The sequence below is a fragment of the Sinohyriopsis cumingii genome, unplaced genomic scaffold, assembly GCF_028554795.1.
Source record: "Sinohyriopsis cumingii isolate HCF-2022 unplaced genomic scaffold, ASM2855479v2 utg001437l, whole genome shotgun sequence".
NCBI lineage: Eukaryota > Metazoa > Mollusca > Bivalvia > Unionida > Unionidae > Sinohyriopsis > Sinohyriopsis cumingii.
In genome coordinates this window covers 411,198-436,919 of record NW_028315999.1, presented here as the reverse complement: position 1 = coordinate 436,919, position 25,722 = coordinate 411,198, and the positions used below count along the sequence as shown (strand labels likewise).

The 25,722-nt window shown below is 36.3% G+C and overlaps 1 protein-coding gene across 1 annotated transcript in view; it reads right to left on the bottom strand.

The window, feature by feature from the left end:
• Positions 1-14,045: 14,045 nt before the first annotated feature.
• LOC149772488 (uncharacterized) overlaps positions 14,046-25,722 on the bottom strand; it is a 36,393-nt gene continuing 24,716 nt past the window's right edge. Inside the window, exon 3 of the mRNA XM_089947700.1 lies at positions 14,046-24,035. Coding sequence (XP_089803826.1) covers positions 23,934-24,035 — 102 coding nt within the window. The 3' untranslated portion in view covers positions 14,046-23,933. The remainder of the gene's footprint in view (positions 24,036-25,722) is intronic.

Sequence of the window (25,722 nt, the reverse complement as noted above, 5' to 3'; positions counted from 1 at the left end):
AGAGCAACCGATCCAACCTGGAGCGTTACAACACATAAAATATCCGCCGTAACAAGATCGTCAGGAAGACCAGCGATTTATATCCTAGATTCGTTGGCGCCACAACGCGGATTTACCAAAGAAGAATTGCAAATAGTACCCGAAGATACTCAACTACCGCCAGCGTCACTAATGTAGTTTACTCGAATTCGTCCTAGCTGGGACAATTTTCTTACTCTCGATACGGCCAAATACACTAGATTTGACCAAGAAATTCTATCATCGACGATCCAAACTTGGCCATATACGGTCAATCCTTGCGACGAGTGTATCGTTGTTGCGTAGCCTAATTTCCACGGTGATTTTTCTGCATTTAGCGCTTCATTAACAAGGTTAATATCAACAAAGATAATATCATTCAAGACCAAAATCTTTTCTTCTCCGCATGGTAAAGTAACGCTGATATTTTGTCGCCGAGTATTAGCGGGCCTATAGCATAACGGTACCTGCAGCGTTGGAAATTTCTCACAATGCAGCTTGAATAACATTTCCTGAATAATATCACGAACAATTTTCCTACTAGCAACGATCAAATGATCGGGAGCCACAAATTTAGAAAATCGCTCATCGGAGTTTCGTCGATTATTTTCCTCATGACGTCACACTGAATCTTATTCGGTTGTAATCGAATCAATTTTTTAAATTCGGTCAACAAAATATCCGTCGATCTATAATCAGCGTCGATTTCTTCATAATAATCAACGAAGTTTCTGAGCCATTCGTGAGGCGATTCGCCATCGATAGGATTAGGTTGGCCATGATCGCCGCACATTATTACGGCGGTATTTTTCCCTTCCAGCCAAGCTAATATCGATTTTAATATATCTAAATTCACCGTGCAAATCTCATCGAATATTATGATCTTGTTGATATATTTATCGCCCATGCGTGCCGAGTCCCATGATCCACCGCTGTATTTGAAATAACTGTGATACGTGCAAGAATTAACACCGCGCTGCTTTATTTCTCGCGCTAATCTATGTGTCGGAGTCAACACAATCATGTCAGAATTTGCAAATAAGTTTATTACTCGCGTTGTTTTACCGCTACCACCAGGTCCATTTAGGTAAACGAATTTTCTGCGTGAAATTGGATCGAACGCAGATGCGGCTTTGGAAAAATCTTCAAATCTACCTCGGTGGAATTCATCGCAATCTTCAACATCGGCGTCCTCACAATAATCTAGAATATCTTCGTTTTTTATTCTCCAAGTTCCCCATGAGCTACCGTCGGTAATTAAGTTTTCCAACCTATCTTGGTATTTTTTATCGATATAGAACGAATCCGTCGCGACTCTTACTGCGATATCAGAAAATTTGTTTATCATCGACAACAAATTTATACTTACATAGGCGAGCATCGATGATCGTAAATGTGTATATTGTGCTGATTCTCCATCAAGGTAGCTAATCACGGTACCTAACTTTACTCCATCAATGATAATATTCTCTCTGTTACAAAATATTCCTCGTGATACCGTATCGGCGATTATAAAATCCATCTCGGCGTCGTTGATGAATAATCTAGCGTGTCGATGTTTATGATCAACGGATCCACCCTGAGTAAATTTCCCAATTATTTTTCTTCCTATATCTTTCGCGTTATCGCAATCTGTTGGCAACCACACATCGATCTGTTTCCTATACGATATAATCGCCTCGCTCACCATCAACGACACTAACATCGATGAATCTAGCATATATCTCAACAACACCGTAGGAACCCAACGACGTTGAGATAAATGCCTTCCGAACCAAACATAGCAAATTTTATGTAAATTTTCAGCAAACTCGAACGACGTTACACAAGAGAATCCGGTCATGACAAAATCAGGCAACGGCCCGTTAATTGCTACTCTTGTCATCTCGCTGGTAGGATGGCCGAATTTAGCAAAATAATCTGCACAATCGCCATATCCGAGAAAACTTCCAGGATAACACGCGCTCATGTCAACGGAGATCATATCTTCGAAATCGTACCTGGTATTCCACAGTCCGCCATGGCCGTATTCGATACAGCTAAGTTGAATATCAGCGAGATATTCGTTCCTCGTAGGTTTCCACGAGTTTTTCTCTCTAGCAGCGTGAGCGGCCACAGACGGAATTGTAAAACAATTTGTTAGTAACTGATCGGGATTCGACGAATATTTCACCGCGAGTTTTTTCATCGACTCGTGTAATATTTCATCCCGGTAAATATCACCGCATGGCAAAATAAATTGATCGTATCTTTCTTCGCTCGAAAACAACCATATCGATGTTGGATCAGATGTGCTTAATTTTTTGATAAATCTAAACATATCATCGGAATTATCTTTCGCAGTATCTACAGAATAAAATTTGACCATACGATCCCGCGGAAATATCATTACCGAATGCGACCACGCATGGGAATTGTGATCGACAATCTCGATTGGTGCTCCTCGAGATCTATACGGCGACGAGTATAATATTTCCCCCGATAACGTTTTCACCGTGATTGGAAATTTAAGTTTTTTACTCAACGCAGCTACATCGTCCACGGATGCACCATCAGCGACGGTCCTAGCCCACGCGTTAATTTTATCTAGCCTTAATTGTGTCAGACCAGATCCACGTCGAGCGTTTTTCATATGTTCGATAACACGCTCAGCCACGCAATTTATCATCGGTGATTCTTTCATCGTAGGTAGATTTTTCACATCTGGGTTGTTATTTAGCCGATAAATTCCATAAACAACAGCGCTGGCTGGATAAGATCTAGCGTAATAAGGGCCATCGATTCCCAATAACAATCCTGGTTTGGAATTTTTATCAAGAACAACGTTTTTCTTACCACCACGCACCGGATCTCGTTTATCGCGAATAATCCAGGTATCATCGGGCATTTGTGCGATAAATTTTATTCCAAAGATAAATCGCTCTTCTTTGTGTTCGGTTTTTATGTGCTCGATTATTTTCTTAGCTCGCTCCAGGTTCATCGTAGCATCGATGGAATTTGTTTTCCATGTCGACCAAGTGTGAATCGCTCCATCGTCGAAGAATTCTTTCTTCGCTCGATCAACCTCAGGAATAATATATTCTGCCTCATCAAGATCAAATGCATCTATTGATTATATTTTAGACATATGTTTAAATTATAATGAATCAATGCAAGTGGATACTAATCGGCTCAACAAAATTTTGTGATAAATCTTGTAGAGGCGATTATTGTGGCGCTCACATACATGCGATTCGGCGTGGCAGTAAAGGACCACAGCGTTGCTTAGTTTGCCAAGTTGGCACGCGAGGGAAAACTCGGTTGTGTCTGGCATGTGGAGGGAAAAATTATCGAGAATTGCGTCGGTATTATGAAAAAAGATCCTCGTCGGTCATAACATGCGAAGAAGATTATATTAATCGATTCAAAGCAAATAACGATTTAGACATATAGATTATCATATATGAATTCAAAATCAGCGATTCCAGAATCAACAATGACACACGAATTCAAATCTCACCCAATAATCACGGGATACGAATCGTCGTACTGTCAGACATATCAAAACGAAGAATCATGTTGGCAATGTTGATAAATTTGGTTATCTCAAAAATACAATCAGCAAAAATAAAAAAAGAAGAAGCGTGGTTTATCTGAATCATAGATTTCTATTCGAATGTTTTCACGGACTAATCAAAATTGGCCTTGTTATCGACCATATTGACGGAAATAAACTCAACAACAAGATATCTAATCTTCGCGCGGTAACCCAAAGCGCAAATTGCAAATTTGGTAATACCGGTGGCGGACAGCGACCAGCCAAGGCAGTCAAATCGATAAATCGAGAGACAAATGAGGAAATTGTATTTACATCGATGAGCGCCGCTGCAAAATATTTTAGTATTTATCCGAATTCCGTGCGATTTGTAGCAGAAAAAATTCAAAATGCGACGTTTTCTTATAAATTTGGCGAATGGATCGAGTTTTACTATATTCCAATAATATCCGAAGAAAATTAATTAAATATTACAAAATTTATATAATGAACGAGGAAAACGTAAATAACATCATCAAAGCCATCGAGGATTTGAAAAATAAAAATATAAATTTGCCCTTGGATTTGGACGCAGGTAAAATCCGGTCCGAATTTGAAACGATCGTCCAGGGAAAACTCGAATACAGATATACGCTACCGTCCGAATATAAATTCGTAAAGAAAATCCAGATTGCGATGTACCAATCGCTTGCGACTGTCAGCGATGATCAAATCGAGAATTTCGTTAAATTATCGACGCTGGTAGAAAAAGTTAGATCGAGTTTATCAGACGAATATGAGTCAAGAAAAATTACCAGCTCGCGCGTCAGGCAGCTAAAATAGCTAGTCGATGAAAGCAGAATTGGAATCGAAGATTCTTAAGATTCTTGATTCTTGCCACAAAAAAAAACAAAAATTAAAAATTTTATTAATTTTGAAAAATTTCCCTGATTTTTATTTATTTTTTTTTGGCCATTTTTTTCTGGCGGAAAGATTACGATCTCACAAGTAAATTGATACTTAGTGTTTCCTCGCGTATATCAAGCAAATTTCCATTTTGATCCGTCAGTTTGAAATTTATCCTTGATAATAATCGACTGTGACATCGCAGGTAAAATGGATTTACTGGCTCTTTTATTATCAAAAATCCCGGAGAGACGCTGGGTGAAAACGAATATAAGATAAATCCCTGGTGTGCCTGTTTTGACACAGACGAATCAACGTTGTAGCTATCTTCGACGACATCCGCGTGAAGATAAATCGCGATGACCTCCGTTATGTTAACGATACCCGGTGAGATATGCCGTCCCTGCTTGGCTGGATCATTATCATGCTGGAGAATTGATTTTGATTGCAATTTCTTAGTCAACCACGCGGCATGTAATTTCGGAAATAAATCATCGATGGTATCAGTGACTGATTTTCTCATTTCATCAACGTTATAATCAGGAAATTTGAAATTTGGTAGCGTTTCCTTGGTTAATCCAAACAATGTCATAAATTTTTGTTTCTCTCCTGAATTTCTAATCAACTTGAAGCTACTGACGGGGAGAACATAATCAGCGACTGATATATCGTCGGTTATCGCCCGAATGAACATACCGTGATAATATTCAGCATCGAACGCGAGTTGGTTTAGAATCTTCACACGTTCGATAATAATTTTGTTGCACGAGTCTGATTCGTCTAAGATACATTCATGAAAATATTTTTTTAGTAAATTTAATTGTAATTTATGTTCCTGATTAAAATCATCGATGGTTTTTCTTATCAACGTACCGTCTATGGATTTTATCCTGCTAATTTGGGAAACATCGACGATTTCGACATCCTGAGGGACCTTAGGAAGAGGCAACCACGAGAAAATTTTATCCTTAAGAGTGAAAGCAAGAAATACCGAGTTGGATTTGTGTTTGTTCATGAGAATGATGGCATCTTCGACAAGATCTTTATGCCTGATAGCGGTTTCGTAATATCCTTCGTTGGTGGTAAAGTCAGATTTTTTTGGTTCAGGTGGCTCTGGAGAAGCTTCCTCGTGCCAACCTGGAATAAAAACATCTGGTTTTTTTGGTTTTACCGGAGGTGCGATTTCAGGCCAACCTAGCACTGTCCTAATCGACGATTGGTAAATGTCAACGATATACGGCGATTTTACTTCGATTATCGACGACAACGTTGGTTCGTGTGCTAATATTTTTATTCCTGGAGTAGCATCGCCGGTCATATTTGATATCCTATAGGTTATTTCCTTATCGATTTGCTCAATTTCATAGCTGCCTGTTGGTATACTAACGACGGTCCAATCGGGATTTCCATCAGGGCGGTTTTTATTGGCAAAAACAAGCGAATTGTTTGACAATAATCTACCGAACGATTTCGATCTGATATTGGGCCAACTATTATAGACACGTAACTGCGATAATGCAATTTCCTTGACGCTAATTGGCGTTAGAAAATCGATACTAAATTCTGGCTTGGTTGAGCTTACCGATATCAGTGTTGTTATCAGCGGTGTTGTGTTTGTCACGATTTGAGTCAATTCGGACATTATTGATATTCATTCGTTCAATCTCGGAGTAGATATTTACCATCGCTGAAAATTCCAGATCGGATATAACGCCGTCGTTGAGACTCTCAGAAAGCAGCGATGATAATTTCGAATACGCTTCGTTGACCTGGGATAATTTACTCGTGTACAGGGACAATTTCTCATTTGTGCATGAGGATATTTTTTTGCGATAATATTAAGAACACCGGCGATTGTTGATGTTGATGATATTACTATCGTTGCTACGATCGGCGCGATTGTTGTTACCGCGGATAAGATTATACCTGCACCAGCGACTATTGCGCTTACCGCGTACACGGCAACATCGATGGTAACTAATCTACGTTGATATTTCTTTATTTTTATCTGATACTCGTCAAGAAATTTTTTTAGCGAATCCTGCCACGAACGCGCCTGATTGTAACGGTAGTCCGATGCGGTCATTTATATTAACCATATTTCACCCAATCAATTGCAGTCCATATCGATAAATATTCGAAAATTGCAAAATAATTGGTTGGTCCTGTGGTGGTTCTATCTGGTGGTTCTAGTTTAAAAGTTTCCGTGTTATCTTCACCTATGGAAATAACAAAAAACCCGGGATAATATTCATAAATTTCATGATGGTCGGCCGTTACATTGAATTTTATCGCTCCCGAGATAATATATACTCGATATACGCCAGTAATTGGCGAAGTAAAGCTAAGTGTGTTATTCTCGGGTGTCCAGGTAAGATTCTGTGTTTTTACCACAAATGTTGGATTGCAGGGAATATGTTTTGTTACCACCTGATCTGGCACGTAAAAACGCGCCAATTTTGGAAGATTCACTGGTGATATTTTTGTATTAATATCGTTAATTTTATCTTCCAATCCGAAAAATTCTTTGGTGAAAAACAATGAATCAAGCTTTCCACGACGGATTTCATAAATATCCTCGTTGATTTTTTCTATTTTCTTGTTGATATCGTCGTGTGATGTATCGGTCTTTGGGTCAATTTTTGTAGTTGCGGCGAGAAGTTTCGCGTTCAAATCTCGAATTTCTCCGTCGTACACCGATGTATCGACCTTTTGACGCGCCAATTCACGTACTACGTTAATATCCTCGTCAATTTTAGTAATATCCTCGTTGATTTTTTTTATTTTCTCGTCGAGGTCGTCGTGTGATGTTTTATCGACTTTTTTACTTGCGATTTGACGTATCTCGGAAGTTTCCTTGTTAATTTTAGTAATATCCTCGTTAATTTTTTTTGTTTTCTCGCTGAGATCGTCGTGTGATGTTTTATCGACTTTTTGACGCACCAATTCACGTACCGCGTTAATATCCTCGTTGATTTGGGCAATATCCTCGTTTATTTTTTTTGTTTTTCCGCTAAGATCGTTGTGTGATGTTTTATCGACCTTTTGATGCGCCAATTCACGTACCGCGTTAATATCCTCGTTAATATTAGTAATATCCTCGTTGATTTTTTTTGTTTTCTCGTCGAGGTCGTCGTACAAGGACATATCGACCTTTTGACGCGCCAATTCACGTATCACGTCAATATCCTTGTTAATTTTGGCAATATCCTCGTTTATTTTTTTTGTTTTCTCGCTGAGATCGTCGTGTAGTGTTTTATCGCTTTTCTGGCCCATTACGGTTTTTATTTCGGTAACATCGGTGAAAATCTTAGTAACATCCTCGCTGATTTTTTCTACCTTATCGCTAAGATCGTCATGCGATTCTTGATCAACTTTTTTCTTTGCTAGTTCGTGCGCTGCGGAGGAAGTATCGCCGGATGCTTTTATATCCTCGTCAATTTTTTTTACTAAGTTTAGTTAGGGTATCGTCGAGTTTTTTAAGATCGCTATTTAGCCTGTTAAGTCTTTTTGTCGCTCTGTCCTGAAAATCATCGTACAATGTTTTATCGGTCTTCAGACGCAGCGTTGCTGATAGCTCGTTGTCCTTTTTTTCCACATCCGCGATATTGGCCTTCAGTGGCAACTTCGCTACAATATCGGCGATATCAGCGATAGATTTTGATACCGACTCTGATAGGCTAGTAAATTGATCAATACGATTGTTATATTCGTCCCGCTTGATTATATCAGTTATTTTGACGTTGCTTGTTTGTAATCTTCCTTCGCTATTTTGAAAAATAGCAACTTCGCCAGGATCTATCTCTGACAGCGATAGAAGATTATTAATATCATCCCTGGTTGCAAATTTTGATGTATCAACGTCAGTCACTGCTGCTTCCTTCTTCCTGTAGAGGAATCTACCGTAAATATCAACCATGATATTTATCTACGGCGTATTTAAATACGATCCTATGATACGGATCGGATGATTTTGAAATCGCATCGAGAACGTTAATTGATTCTGGACCGCATATTGGTGGATCCATTAACGTTTGCGTCGGAAGTGTCGAGTACCAAATCGGAATATTTAACTTTGACACGTAATTGATAAATTCTTTTGGTGGCGCTAATCCATACGAATCAAAATAAACAACTTCGCGAGGATTAATCGCGTAGGCAACCCAGTGTGTGCCGGGGCCGGTATTTGAATCAAGATTTATTATTCCTGTCTCGGTGGTGTTTGGTTTTTCTGGTAGTTGATTTCGCATAAATACGCCTCTGAAAAATTTTATTTTTTTATTTTTTGCTTCGCTTGACAGATCTAAATTTGAATAGGGCGTGCCAATCTTAGGCCGGATCCGTACAGAGGAGGTCGTCCCAATCTTAGGCCGGATCCGTACAGAGGTCGTCTTGGATAAAGGTTGTTTCCCTTTTTTTTACCGTATCGTCCTCCTACTTTTTCTAGTAGTTTTTTACCTGCGTATCCAGCCGCGGCTGATGCTAGACCGGTTGCTATTGTCGGAGCAAGTGAGGCTAATAATCCAGGAATAGCGGCTAGTAGAGGAAAAAATCCACCTACTTTGACCATGTCTCTGATGGCGCCTATACTAAGATTCACATGAACGCCAGAATTCGCTGATTTGGCTTTGGTGAAGCGTTCACGTTGACCCCTAGTTAGCGATAGTTTGTTAGGCCCACCATGAATTTGATCATTTTTCAAGGTTAATTTCATACCGCATCGCTTTGATATCGCTGACTGAAGTTTTTTCATCTGACCCTGGGTCAGAGTTACGCTGACGTGTTCGTATGGCATATTAATATTATTTTAATCTAAATTTAGAAAAATCTTAAAAATCTTCGATTTTAAAGTTACATTTTTTCGACAGGAGCGTCGATGATTCTCATTCTGCCACTGATGTCTTCCAGGATCATTGTTCTATCGCTGAGAATAACCGCGATTGCCCTAGCTGCTCCAGCTGTGTTAATTGTGGCTTTGAAATGAATATCAACGACAGATTGTTTTACCAAATCGAGATGTTCCAGAGAGAAATAATAGATAGGATAGCGAGTATTAAAATCCAACTGTGATATTTGCAATCCGGTATCGATATTTTGATCGCGACCCATAAAACACAATAATCGATGATATGCGCGAGCCGTCGAATAATTGGCAAAATTAATCGATATTTCCTCGGATGGCTCTTGTTGCCCGTTTATCCTCAACGACACGTTTGTCGCGTTAAATGCATCAAATATCATGTGACTGTGAGTTTGATCATATCTATTTGCGTTTTGAAGAGCAACAAAGATGTGTCTGGGCGCCGAGACGCCTTGTTGTGACGCAATTCGCCAGGTAAATATTCCATTGATATTAACGTCGATAGAGTCGGTCGTAGTTGTTAGCCAGGACATAACGGACTTACCACCCTGATTCATGAATGACAATAATTTTTCTTCCTCAAGCATCGATGGAACTATCGCTGGCATCCACAATGTAAATTTGGTAAGGACCACCTTACCGTCTTCGCCTCCTGTTCGCCAAATAGCTCTGTTATTGCCTGTGTCGTCTCGAACAAAGGAAATTGTGTGCTTCGCTCCGTAAATAACTTTCCTGAAATGCCTGCAAAATCCAAAGATATGAGATAGCGGAATTGCACAGGAGAACATTAGATCATTTCCTATTAACATAGCTCTTCGCGTGGCAAATCCGAGGTTGTAATTGGTATTTACTTTTATCATCACACTTTCGGTATCTACGTCTTCGGCGGCGTTAGTTTGTTTCTTCGGCTTTCTGACTTCATATTGGACATGATCAGCAGTATCAGAGTTATCTTTGGCGAACATCATACTAGGACCGGCTGATCTGGTAAAATCATCAGAGTATCTAGCTAGGCCTATTATCGTCGTTGCTAAATCAACGTTGCCCGTGATTGATTCGATTTCTCTTCCGTCGATCATGTAAGTGGCACTCTTGAATAAAGCCATGATGCCATTGTTAACGAATCCAATTTTAGTACCTTCTGCGTAGTTGGTACCGTCATTTTTTGTAATTTTACCAACAAATTCGATATACGCCTCAGATGGAAGAAAATATCTCGTTGTATCGTGAACTTGAATTTCAACGCGATTAGTCGCATTTGGTGTCACTGTGTCGTACGAGAAATACTGGAAATCACGCACAGATGTGTCTCTACCTACAGGCTCGTCCATGTCGAACACTTCGTTTGACACTTGTGCGAACATTTATTATTAAGAATTTCATCTAAAACGAAGACCGCTACCCGATATGAAGCTTGTGTTCGCGACTTCCTTTGCTAGATTATTTGCGAAATTTGTGTTAGCAACTTCCTGTGCTAGGTCATTTATTTTTTTATTTGCTGCGTCGTTTATAGCTTTACTGACCTCGGGGGGGGGGGGGGGCATTTCACTGGTGATAGGTAATTTGACGGGCTGCTTTTTTTTACGCATTAAATTTGATATTTTACCTTTGACAACATCGAAGCCTTTACTGGCCAAATTACCAATACCAGAGATGACGGTCTCGCCAATCTTTCCTATTGATTTTGATGCAATTTGCTTAGCTGCGGGTCCAATTTTAGGGACTACCCGCGTAACGAGGCTTTTAACGATATCGCCTAATCCATTGCCGTGAATATATTTGTATACGGGCAATCGAGAATTAGCTATGCGGACCTGTCTAGGTCTGCGTTGATGTTTGTGAACGATCATTGTTATTCTAAATGCGATTGTTTTAATCGATGAGTTCGTCAACGAGCTCTTTGTAAATGTAGGAATCGATGACACCGCCGCGAAACAATCGCTGGCAAATATCGGAGGCTTCGTTGATTATTTCAGAAGAATTGTTTCCAGCTCGTTTTCCTCCGATCAATATTTCAAGGCGAGATACGTCGTTGACGACGCTGTCAGGACAAATGGTATATCCGCTTCCTGTTTTTTGTTCTGAAGGTAGTTCACTGTGCCATGATGATATTATATCTTCCTCTTCCTTCGGTTCTTCTGATTTTTTTATTTCTTCTAGAAAATTTTGGTAACCCGGATCACTAAAATCGACATTTTTTCTCATTGTTGCAAAATATACCGCGGGAATCCATTCATCTTTGGTATATTTATTGACGCTTATCCCAAGCAAATAATTACGTCTTTTATCGAAGCCAAATTTGGCAACGTCGATCAAATTATCCCGTTTTAAAATACCTAATCGCGTCATTGGTAAAATAAATGTGAGGCGTAGATCCTTCGATGGATATTTTCCCCAATTCCTGCGGTTGTGGCGTTACCGAAGATTTTCCCTTCCTTTCCATTTCCCTGTTTTTTGCAAATTCTCGAAATTGAACAAATTTCGAATTGTCCTCCCTTGCCTGAGTTAAATTATATTTGATACGAAATATTCTTTTATACCAAATTTCTCGCGAAGGAATCTTGTCTAGTCCCTCATCGGTTAAATAATTTATTCTTCTATTGTCGAAAGAATTTTCCGCAAATTCTCCAAGTTTTCTTAAATCTTTATGATCAATTTTTTTCAAATCTACATTCATCGTGATCCAACCTCCAGCGGAAAATTCTTCCCTTATTTTCTTGAGAGGATCCCTTACTATTATTTTCCCCTCTTCTTCCTCCTCTTCTCCCTTCTCTTCCTTCTTTTTTTCTTCTTTTTGCAACATTTGTTCTTGTTGTTCTTGTGCTTGTGCTTGTTCTTGTTCTTTCCGCAATCGTTCTTGCCGTAATTGTTCTTGAAACTTCTCCCGCCGCGCTTGTGCTTGTGTTTGTGCTTGTATTTGTGCTTGGCGAATTTGTTCAAGCTGATCTGGCACTAATCGAGTGTGTTCCTCAATACCTCTCAACACGGGAAGAATTCCACGTTTCCTGATATCTGGATCTTTTACATCACCAAGTAAGACTCGCTCGGTTGTTTCGGTAACTGGCTTCAATAATTTCGACGATAATTCGGTAATTCCGTACTCCGTGTCTTCGTGCGCACGCACTTTTTTCTTAAATAATTCTTTTGCCGGGATAAGTTTCTTTAGTGCCGCTAATTGTTCTCGCGCTATTCTGGCAGAATGAGGCTCTCCAACTGTACTGGTTTTCAGACTCATATTATTTTCAAGTATATTATTTCAATGTGACGTAAAATGGACCAAAGCAGCCCCCGCGTTGCAACAAAAAATATAACACAAAAAATTATTCCCTGATTGATATTTTCCTGTCTCGGACGCTATATTTACTAACACACACGGCGCGACCAACCGATACACCCGGTCTGAAATGCACGAAAATTAGCTTCCGTAGAAGGCCGTAAAAATGAAATCCGAGGCTTCTACGGAGAAAGTTCTCGTAGGAAGCTTTATTTTGGCTGGAAACTCTGTGCCATTTTTATAAGTTGACCATGTGCCTTTTATTGTGTGATTGACTTTCATTTGTACAAATTGTCCATTTGAGTCTTCAGTATGTGAGTGTGCAATTTGTTCAAGTTGACTATGCAAGTATTCAGTGTTATTGATTGCAATTTGTACAAGTTAACCAAGTGAGTCTTCAATTTGTGATTGACTGTGCCATTTGTTCAACTATGTCAGTCTTCAGTGTATGATTGATTGTGCCATTTGTTCAAGTTGACCATGTAAGTTGTCATTTTGTGATTAACTGCCATTTATACAAGTTGACCATGCAAGTCTTCAGTGTTATTGACTGCCATTTGTACAAGTTGATCCTGTGGTTATTCAATGTGTGATTGACTGTGCCATTTGTACAAGTTGTCCATGTGAATCTTCAATGTGTGATTGACATTGCCATTAATACAAGTCGTCCATGTGGTTCTTCAATGTGTGATCGACTGTGCCATTTGTACAAGTCGTCCATGTGGTTCTTCAATTTGTGATCAACTGTGCCATTTGTACAAGTTGTCCACATGAATCTTCAATGTGTGATTGACATTACCATTTGTACAAGTTGACTGTGTGAGTGCTGTGTGTTATGCTTTGTTTATCTGAATGTGTTCTTAAATCTTAGGTATTTAAATGCATATAATAAAGACATGTGTTTAGTAACATCCGAGTGGTCCCAATTAAGTTTTCTGTCGATAAAATAGTTCAGAAGAAACATAACACAAGAAAGAACATATCTAAATGTCATTGGACAAATATTTAAAGCTGCATTGGACCCCATTTACATCAGTTCAAAGTAATCTTGGTTCTTGCCAACTGAGACTAAAGAAGTTCATCCATTAAGCCTTCAACCAGATGATCGGACATAATATTGCTGTAGACACCTTAACAGGAAAAAAGGCATAAATACATACTTAAATGTACTAATTTATACAATGGAATCTATAACACAGATTTACCAAATGTACAGATATAACAGTAGATATAAATATGTACCTGCACACACGCACACTCCAGTCTGAATAACCAGTACACAGTCCTGAGTAAAGTTTATCATGGAACTCATTTATAATGCATCTGAATAAAGAAAATGTTTTATATAAAAACAGATGCAACAGACTGAATGATTGCAAAACTAATCATGTTTAACTATAAAATAAACACATACTACTTGTTCCTTTAGCACTGAAATTGTAATGAAAATAAAGAAAAAGAAAGAGACAACATTGTAGATATATATTATTTCTTTATTATAACATTTTTTTCATATAAAATGTAAAGATCTGTACAAAAGCAATAAAATACACAATCTATATATAATTATTACACATCTCCATATAAAATTAGACGTGCAAGTTGGTACATAAAAAAAATTAGGTTACGGAATTAATGAAGCATGATGCAAGTACAAATATGAAAATATACAGATCATTAAGAAGTGGATCTTGCTGTATTCACAGCACTAACATTTATATGAAAACATGAGACCCTCTTTATGTTCAGTCCATCTTTTATTAGCTATATTGTTAAAACAAAATTTAACACTGACCTTAATCTAGGATGTGGATGGATGCATGGACATACAAACATTGAACATCTATGTTGAGCTTCAGTTAAGGCAGGCTTAATAAAATAAGACTGTAGCACACACCCAAATGTGTACCAAATAATACATGAAGATCAGGGTCTATGCTATTTGTCCTATTTACAATATTAAGTAAACATTGTAGACCTTAATCTGCAACTTTAAGATAATGAATGAACAGATCTGGGTCTATGCTACTTAATCTGCTGGACCTGAACATAATGCACATACAGATCTAGAGCTATGCTATTTATTCTACTTACAATATGAAGTGACCATTGTAGACCTTAATATGTGGTCTTGAAAGTAATGCACCAACAGATCGGGGCCACCTATGCTGTCTTAATCTACAGGACTCAAACATAAAGCATGAACAGATCTAGACCTATGCTAACTTAATCTGTTGCACATGAACATAATATACCAACAGGTCAGAGTCTATGCTACCTTAATCTACCTGGACCTGAATATAATGCACCAAAGAACTGTGTACATTCTACCTTAATATGCTTGACATGATCATAGTGTGGTAGCAGGTCTGGGGTCCATGTTATGTTAATTAGCTGGACACAAACATATTGCACCAACAGATCTGGGTCTATGTTATCTTAGTCAGCTGGACTCCAACATAACGCACCAACAAATATGGTTCTATATTACCTAATTTGCTGGACTTGAAAATAATCCATCAAGAGATCTGGGTATATGCTACCTCATATTATGGACCAAAACATAATCACAAAAAGATCGGGGTCTGTGCAGTTTATAGTTAAATGTGTGTGCATTGTACTCAGATAAAAACAAACTCCCCATTTGTTAAACCCATATTTTATTTAGCTACAAAAGTACAAAACTTTAACAGTGACCTGAGTCTAAGCTATGGACAGATGTATGAACAATCACATGGATGCCAAAGTGATTGCTATGTCAAGCTTCTGCTAAGGTGGACTTGTCTATGATATTATGCAACACTGTTTACAAAATGCAAACAGTTTCACTTACAACAGAAACATGTCATCGACTAAATATTTTATACTCTGTGATACTGATAGCTAAACTCATAAAAAATTGCATTACAAGTATGATAAAAGTTTTCTTTTGAAGTATTTATGTACAATTGGTTCTAGTGTTATATGTAAGGATACTTAACACAGAACCTGCATAATGTAGCTGAGATATCTGCATCAAACAATAGTTTGGTATTGTTCCTATGCATGTAAAAAGCATTGCTTCTTCATCCAAAACCGTAAGGTGGGATCACATGAAAATAATAGATTCTGAACCTTCAAATCAGGATATGCCTCTTCGAACTCCACATTTTCTTTTGCACATAATTTATACACATGCATCTAAAATTTATAATTAAAATAAAATGCCAGTGTCCCTAATCTCATCCAGGTTATACCTTATTTTTCTTTTTTTTAAAGCTCTTTCTGTAATAAACACTTTCCATTTTTGTATTTTGGGCAATATAGTATTATTCTATTGTCACCTTCTCTGCACAAAACAACACTACAATGTTGTTTGGTAGGGTGTAGTGCCCTCACCTTCATTTCACTTAAAACTCTGAAAGAAGAAAGTTTCCAAAGGAGAAGGCAATAATAGATTAAGTACATCACATAACATCATGTGTATAACAATAGTGCCCACTGAAACAGATATAAATCCCGAAGTCAAGTACAGGCCTCTTTGGAAACTAGATTACACCCCTTGAATTGAATTCTTCTGTTGACTCAGTGGACCTTGGCACATGAATTTCCAGGACCACTGATCCAAATGTTCATAATTTATCACACTGTTATAATAAGAAGTTGTAAAATCTAAAATACCCAAATTAAAGCAAGCCCAAAATGCTAAGTTCAGATATTTATTATTTTCATACTGTATTTCAGTAGATACTATTTCACTGAAAGATGTGAATAAGTATGGCTGATTTTAGATTGATTTTCTTCATGTTTACAAATGACAGACTGAATAATGTAAAAAAACATCTTGTCCACTGACATTTCCATTGCTACTGAGATCTGTGTAAATAACTGTTAGTTAGCACACTCTGTTATAATAATCAGTCTTCTTGCAAAGATCAAAGCAATGCACATGGAAAAGATATGATACTGAACTCATATATACAAGGGTCAGATACTGTGGCAGTTGACTGCTTCTAATCAAGACTGAACACGGAGAAAGTACTATGTATTAATTTGGATTTTGGTGTATTCTGCAGTTGTGTTATATTTTTCTTATTCACTTGTTCGTAAGCACTAATCTATAACAAAAACTGATTTGACTGAAAAAATCATTCTCAGGCCATACATATATGGCATACGAGCCAAGTACAATCAAATTTGTGTTATATACGAATCCATCTTGGCGTAATATAAACAAGTGAGAAAATGCTAGGAGACAGAAAATGAGAGAGAATGGATCATCTAACTGTTTACATCATCTAAGTATTTACAAGTCCAGGAAGTATCTAAAGAAAAGTGATCAATGATTTAAACGATAATGCTTTGATCCATTTCACTGTAATAATTAAAAGAGTGGCAAACAGTTGAAATGTGGAATCAAGATAGGTAGCCAATAAAGTCCTCCATTTGGCATCTAATTCATTCATAATTTTGCTTTAGTTTTTAACCAGTACTTTTGTTCCTATTTGTCATTAAATTTTGAAATATCAAATTATTCAGTCATAGGTAATACTATTACTTAATCAGATTCACTCTAGCTTCCCTGAAAAATTCACACTGAAAGAGGTCATGGAATTTGCTCAATAACATTTAATATATTTTCTTTCTTCATAGGGAATTTCAATCCACTGACAAGTTTCAAAAGGTAATTTATGGTGTGACAACCTAAATTTCAATATGGTTAAATACACTTTATTAGGAATTTTATCAAATACTCTTCCAATTGGATTCCCGTTATATAAACTGTAAATATTGTCTTTTGGAGGATTTCTACAAAAGATAACCAATCCAGTTTGTGTTAATCACAGAGAACAATTTTAATAAAATTTGGTATGACACCAATTTTATCATTTCTATTATTTAACCATACATCATATCATCCTATCTTTTGATGATTTGTTCTTGTATGCATTACTGATTTCAAAGATTCCTTTATCCATGAATGCCATTGTTGACAGCATAGCCCTCAGACGTGATTGCCAGCCATGAAGAGCTTCCCTCTAAAGACAGATAAATCAGTTATCAAAAAGGCCTATAGCATCCCACAGTCAATAGTCACTGGGAAAAATGGTGTCCTAGTTAATCAGAACCTGAAAAGTTATCATGTGATGTACTAAAACATATTTTCTCATGCCTAATGCACAAACAACTGCACAAATAACGTATCTATGCCAGCACAATCAGGGCACAAATGTGAGACCAGGGAACAATGGACAGATCAGCAAACATGGCAGAGCATGCTGCCAAGGATAGCAGATCAGGGGGCAGAAGCTAAATAAGGGTGCAGAGGACAGATCAGATTTTACACTCACTGTGTGCTCTATTTATGATTACAAACAAACAGCATCAATCATGGTTCCTAAATCATAAAACTTTACTCAACATTAGAGTTAGTAAAAAATTACTCGGCTTGGAAATATTACTTAAAACTGACAAACAGCTTTTTGCTTGCTCAGAATATTTAAGATTTGTAGTCAGTCATTTTTATGATGTAGGTGCCTAATCTGCCAGCCATTTACATATAGATGCATTTTGTACAAAGATAAACGTGGCAGCTCAAATCCTCCAAGTAAACAGTTTTTCCTCCCTGAAAAGAACTCTTAAAAACTGTCTGACTAGTGGCTTCATTCTTTTAATACTAGCAATTTATCTTACCAGTGGCCTTTTACAAAGTCAGGTTCTAAAATAATTACTAGACTGTTGTAAACGGATTCATTTTTTGGAACCACTTGTACTCATACACATGTATTATGACATGGTTACTATAAAATGTGAGAACTACAGGATCTGAGAAATAATGTCATTCAACAATATAATCATTGCCTCTTTAAAAAAAAAACCAACAAATTTGGCCGATGGAATGCCTCTGAAAAAGCCCTGATCAAACCTAAGATCAATACATGTTGAGATTTACCCATGTGATGCAGAAATTTCAGACACTAACAGGAATATTGATATTGCACATTATGCATCTTTTGCACATGGCATGGACTAATTACCACATAACCGCACTTTTAAGTTGAGTTCAACTGCAAACAGCATAGACCTTCATCTGCAACTGCATATTGTGCTGGCAGATCAAGGCCAATTTTCTTTGTTCTACTGACTACACCTAACAAACTGCAAACAGCACAGACCTTCATCTGCAACTGCATATTGTGCTGGCAGATCAAGGCCAATTTTCTTTGTTCTACTGACTACACCTAACAAACTGCAAAGACCCCGATCTGCCAGAGCATTAGGTCTGTGCAGTTTGCAGTTGGACTTGAGTCAATACAAGAACTTGATTAATATAGACTAATTATATAGACTAGTTATTTCAATTCCTTTTTGTGGGAAAAAATTTTTGTAGATTTCACAAAATATTATATTTCTATTGGTACTGAAATGTGTGAATTCAACCAAAAGTCCACTGTTTCATTGCTCATGTATGAAGTTCATTGGGTCTGTGGTTTGCAGTAACCCATCTTCGCTAGCCAAGGTTCCAATATGAACCATTTCTACACCTTGGCAGATCGGGCAGATATTTCTGTGCTTCATGTCTGTGAATTTCAGTGGATGCAGCGGCAAGCCACTGCCTCTAATCAAAATTAAATTGTTCAAATTTGAACACTGTTCCTACATGATCAAGATAAAGGGAGCACAAAACTCAAATGGACTGATAAATAAGCAAACTTCCACTGACGGTCCGTGTTTGTAAAAATACCCTTCATTTAAATACAACAGTAATGGCTTCTCTCTGGTATGTAGTCATACTTTTGATGTTAAACCTACAAAGTATCCTTCTGAAGTCAACTGCCTCCACTATGTACAACGTACTGCTGTCACATGATATTGGTCAGTTGGCACCACGTTTTAAGGGATGCAACTCACGAAATACAATAGATGTCACTAGGACAAAGCACTAAAATATCTGCTCGATCCACCAAGGTGTAGATATGGTTAACATATTGAAACCTTGGCTAGTGAAGATGGCAGTAACCATGAAATGTACAAACAATTGGTTTTCAAGGAAAAACAGTGAACATGCTATCTGAACAAGCATACACAACAAACCTACAGGGTCAACTAAAAGGCCACAATGACATAGCTAGAGATGTCAGCAAACAGCAAATACACTGACACTGAAGCTCAAGCAAAATACATAAAAACAAAAATTAGGCCACAAAATTTCAAAGATAAAAGACACATCAAGTATTCCACATACAATTAATGAAGTTCAATATGAATGAATACATAGCTAATAATACTGCTTGACTATTACCTAAAGATAGAATAAAAATAATGTTTTCTTTATTGCACACAGTGCAACATTTCCCCAAGGCACATCAATAAATGCTCAAAGAATATGAATACATTTTATAATGAAACCAAGAGGATACAAATTCAATGTGAAAAACCTTAAGCTTTGCTTCTAACTAATGAACCAAGGCCAATCTAAGTAAAACATGTGTAAAACTGTTCACTTTCTCTTTTAAACGAAGCAAGGTTTTTCAAGCCTAAATAAAAAAGTAACTTATTCTCAAACACTGCAAATATGACCAATGGCAAGATGTATTTCTCTGTACATGACTCACATTACTTTTAAAAAACATAACAGACTGGTTTGACAGAGCAGACTGGTTTGACATTCTGAGCAGTATTTTTGGACATTTACCCTTCTTTGCATGATCATTTGTTTAAATACAGAATCTATATACAAAAATTATGTTCACCTTGCAAAAGTACTGCAGCTAATGTAAATGACAGAATGTAATGTTCAACCTTTGTATAGATAAAACTATTAGACTAGTTTTGACCTTTACAGTTACAAACCAATACACTCCTTAAAAAACAAAAACAACAACCCACTAAGTGTGAATCATTTTCACATTTATATGTAAAGCAACCTTTTCACATGAGAAAATGAAGCAAAGAAACAGAAATGCTCACAGGACAAAATTTAGCAATGAACAAAACAATGAATGACTTTCATGTATGCAAAAAAAGTAAAGGAATCTAAAGAAGGTCCTGATAGTGGAATGTTATCTTCTAACATTAGTACTTCCAAGTTGAGGTAACCTCTTAGTTTTAAATGCAGAACATATTGTTCTGATTCCTTGACATACTTAAGGAACATGTCATTTGGTAATCATATATTTATAGAATGTCTGTGACAAATAAATTACATTAGAAATTAATGGTGCAACGCAATCAAACCAGGTGAAGATAACTGGTAAAGGTGAACTTATCATAGCAGTAGATGTGTGCATGAAGTAAAACATAATGTAATATATAATGGAATATGCTTTAAATGATGACATGAACAGCATATTTCAGCAGAATATTTAAAATCAAATATATGCATATGTGAAAAATAGGTTCATGTTGAAATTAATATCTGCATATAGAAAATGAATACAACTGACCGAAACTAAACATGTCCAACTGTAAATAAAATTGTTAATGGGAACTTTTAGCAACAAATTTTCACTGTGGTTCTTCATTCGCATGTATATCAGTTACATTTTCCTACTGTAAACACTTTCTTTTCAATCATCTTTTCACATACCTCATCACTTTGTCCAGTTATAATAATTGACATGAAGGTTACATGTAAATGCAAAATCACTTTTAAGTTCAACACCATTTAGTTCCCGATTCTAGTTTTAACCAATTAAGGTCAACCTTAATTGCCAACAGTCACTAAGGTTCTAGCAAGTGTCTCACAAAAGCTGCATTGGAATGTGTTATGATTTCATTTTAAATATAGCTATTCAGCGTCTACTTACATAACAAAGCATATTATGGTCCATTTTTAGCATTTAATAATTATGAACATATTTAAAGAGAAATAAACATTTGCTAAATATAAATTTTAATATAATAAAGTAATATATACAAAAGTGCAAGTCAGAAGACTTTTCCCTTTATTATTTTGCCTGCTTATTTTTTTCTGAATTAAAGCTTTTAAATCTGCCATGCAAAACATCATATGGTGATGATGTGTATTTGTGTAAAGTTTCATTAAGTTTTGTCTCATGGTTAACAAGCTTGAGAACAAACAGAAGTACATTTGAAGTTCATAAATATCATTTGATCCTCTGGACTTTGCACATGGTCCTTTTAATAATTATAAGTAAAATATTTAGATGTGACTAAAAGCTCCTGCATATTTTAAAAGTTATCGGTCAGATACTACAAGTGAACTGCCAGTGTCTACCTATTGGACCTGAGCATCAAATGAAACAATGGATATACTCTGTAAGATTGCATAATGATAATGTACATGTTAAATGGAAATGAGTACATATTTTGCATATCTTTTTCTTCCATTAAATGAATGCAAAAAATGTAATCTAATTTGGTTACAAAAATGGAGAGGGGGAAGCAGTTCTTTCTATAAAATCTTCACACAGATTTGGTGTAAATTTGATTCCCAAACTTGACAATAAAATACACAGTGTATTAAAATAAGCATGGTTCCAACCAGTTTTTACCACAAAACCTAAATCCCGAAATTAGAATCCAAAGTATTCTACTACATTTTGTCTGCAAACAGTAATGGCTCAAATTTTATTATCAATAATTTCATTTGTCTACCTCAGGTATTGTTTGTTGTATCATGCAAGCATGGCTTTTGTCCAAAAATGTCTAAGTCCACAAAATTCAATTTTTTTATTTAAAAAAACTGAAAATTTGCTTAACAGACTGACATCAAATGAGACTGACAATCAAAGTGATCAAAATATCAATACAAACATGATAGAAAAAATTCATCTGCTTAGGTTTAGTGTTTTTGTGCCATATTACAAGTTTCATCAGACAGTGGGGCCTAAATCAATATTCCCTGGTTGCAAGCAGTGGGTGCATTTAAAAAAAGGCTCCATATTGAATACATACTGGTTCCCAGCTCTTCAATTTCATTTTCTTTGTGAAATGTTTCCTTTGCTGAATATATACTAAACTTTTAAAAGCTTGTAATATTTATTTACGTTCCAAAAGTATTTACAAAATTTTAACAAATGTTCACTTAAATATATCAAGCTAAAAACCAATGTCTTATAAAAATGTAAACATTTAAAAAAGGAACAAACACTTCTAGCACAGCCTTACTAAAAATGCAGAAGAAAAAAAATGAACTCATTCAGGCTTCTGTATGTACGTTAAGGTATTCAATGCAGAAATATTTCTTAAGTTGTTTTAAGTATAGTTCTGGCATTTTTACCAATTTCATTAAAAAAATTCAAACACTACCTGTGAGAGTATAATATTCCCACTTTCAAACTTCTACAATTAAATGCCAATTTCCAAGCAATGCGGCCTTAACAGTCCACATTTAGAAGCTTTTATTGCTTAAAACTTGAGCATTGTATTGATTTATGGTTCATTTATCCTTGAATATTTCTCAAATCTTTATCAAATATCATTCTTCTTTGTTCGAATAAAAATAATTAAAAACTGAAATTGGGATCTATGAAAAATGAAACAGCTTTTAACAAGTGTCAGAAAGATTACATCAAGTGTTGCTCAAGTTCTGGAGATATATTTAAAATTTATGGCAAACAGGACCCTGAAATTATCTTTAGGTAGTCTATTGGTTGTCAAAATGTCTAAGTTTTAAATATATAGAAATGTGTACAAGAACTGAAAGGATGCAACAATGGTGTTAAAATCTAATTAAGTCATCTATTTATGACCATGATAAAATGTGAAAAAATTTCTCATCTTTCAGGTTTGAGATTTTACATTCAGACTTACAGATGAATGGATCAATATTAGCAACTAAACATGCCCCCTTTTCCTACTGCACTAGATGCATACAATAAATGTTGAATTTATTCACAACTATTACTGCAACAAATTTGGACCTTCTAAAAGCACATTTTATTCTCAAAGGAGATTAAATAAATCTCTGATTTATGCAAATATATAAGAAAAATATTCTTTGATGTTTCTATATTATATCTGTTTAAGCTTGTGCAGAGAAAGTAATAGTGCATGAAGAATACAAAATAGTTGACCATTCAAACAGATCAAAATAAAACAGCGAAAACTTCATTCATACATATATGTGCCATAATGACAAAAGAAAGGAATAATGGTTGTAGGTTATTTGAAAACTGAGAGTGAGAAAGTTTTTGCATTCCCTGTTCAGCCATTCAAACAAATTGCCTTCATTAACTGTGAAAGAGGAAAGGAAGTGTGTTGTATAACATATAAAAGTAAAATGTGAAAGAATCAGCTCATTTCCTGTGTGGTTCATTCCAATTAGCATCATTCATCATTTGTTATACAAGAAATTTAGATCAGCAGTTGAGATTATGGAAGATCCTGAATGAGAAAGATTAAGGCAGGCAAGATCATTCCAAGTTTGTTCCATTCTGACAAGCAGCATTCCTCTTCTGTGGAATAGCAGGAAAGTTCATCTCAGATTCAGATTCTGAGGGTTGTGGAGGAAGAGGCTGAAAAACAAAACAAAAGATATACATGCAAAACTAGAGGCAAGACTTGTATTCAAGCTCAGCTGATATGTGTTGTCTTTAAAATAATCCTACTTTTAATGTCACTAAAACTGCCCGTAAAAATGTAGTTAAACCTACCCCAATACTGATAAGCATTCACCTATCCATACATGTGTCTCCCTCTGCTGGTGGACAAAAAATACCATACTAAAGGCTGTCTACCACACATACCTTTTTATAGTTGAAATATATCATATCTTTTTGGTCAATTCATGTCAAAATGCTGAAATGTGTACTTTCTTCTGATGCTGAAAAACAAAATCAGCTAAAAATATTACACCAAGTTCAACAATCCTTGAAAATTAGAGCGTAAGTTGGTGCAGGTGAGTATCAAAGGTCCTGAGTTTGCATTGTGTGCTTCATGCAAAGTGGATTTTATCCTAGTACATGGGTGACAAAAATGGTGTCACTAGACATATGCAGACACCATCACATAGAGGAAATCTGTATCAGAAAACAACTGAGCATCTGCAAAATGTGAAACTTAATAACCATAATAAATGCCATCAGTTGATGCCAGCAGTAAACTTGTGAAGGAAACTATAAATGCCTGTGGATTTTATCAAATAAAACCAAGTCAGTACAAATTGCTTGAGAGGATAATAAACAGGAACTTGCGTTAGAAAACTCAAGTTAGAAGAATGCACAATCAGTGGAATCCTGTAAATCCAGTTTATTCAAGGTCAATATTAAGAAGAATGATAGTGACTGAAATTTGACATTGCTCAGTACAGTTATGCAGCAGAAACCAAAGGAGAGCAGACAATCAGGGACCAAGCCATAATTCTTCTTAACGATAATGTGGAGTGTCTGAAATTAATCTAACACATGGTTTCATCCATATAAAGCTGCATACCCCAATACAGTTCTAAAACTGTTTGCAAGAATTGTGACTTTGATCAAAGTCAACAATATGATGTCTGGGGAAAAGAAAGGGTAACTGCATAGACCATGCTTAAAATAATTTTACTGAACTGATTGAAAATGAGATGTATAACTTTGAAAAGCTAGAAAGTGATTATGGAAAAGGGAAGCCCCAACACACAGCCTGAAAACTGACCTAAGTGCAAAATGTAACGAAGCTGTATTTGACGGACAGCTAGATAAGGCCAAAAAGTTAGTCAACAAATTGTACCTAACATGAATAAACAATGATAAAGGTGCTACAGAGCACTTATACATCATGATAAGATTTACCCCAAAAATACGTTGGATTTTCAAACACTTAATACAAAATTCAAGCATGGAATCTGACAATTCAAATAGTAACATCAGTGCTGACACTGACACATGACTATAGTGCAAGTGACATTTGTTTTTGCCAATACAGGAGATAGAACTATACACCTGGAACACATGCTCTTACTTTTAATTTGATTGAAACAGCAATCAAACGAGAAGAAAAATGCACAAATCAAACCTTATATACCCACATATAAGGTGAGCCCAACTGCAGAAAAGACTGATTTGCCATCACATAATGCACAAACAGATTAAGATCCATGTTGTACAACTGATTACTCCTAACAAACTGCACTGATCCAAAGCTACCGGTGCGTTGGATAATGGTCTATATATATGCAGCTAATGGCAGATTGCAGTTTTTTTTTAAAAAGTGGTTTAATGC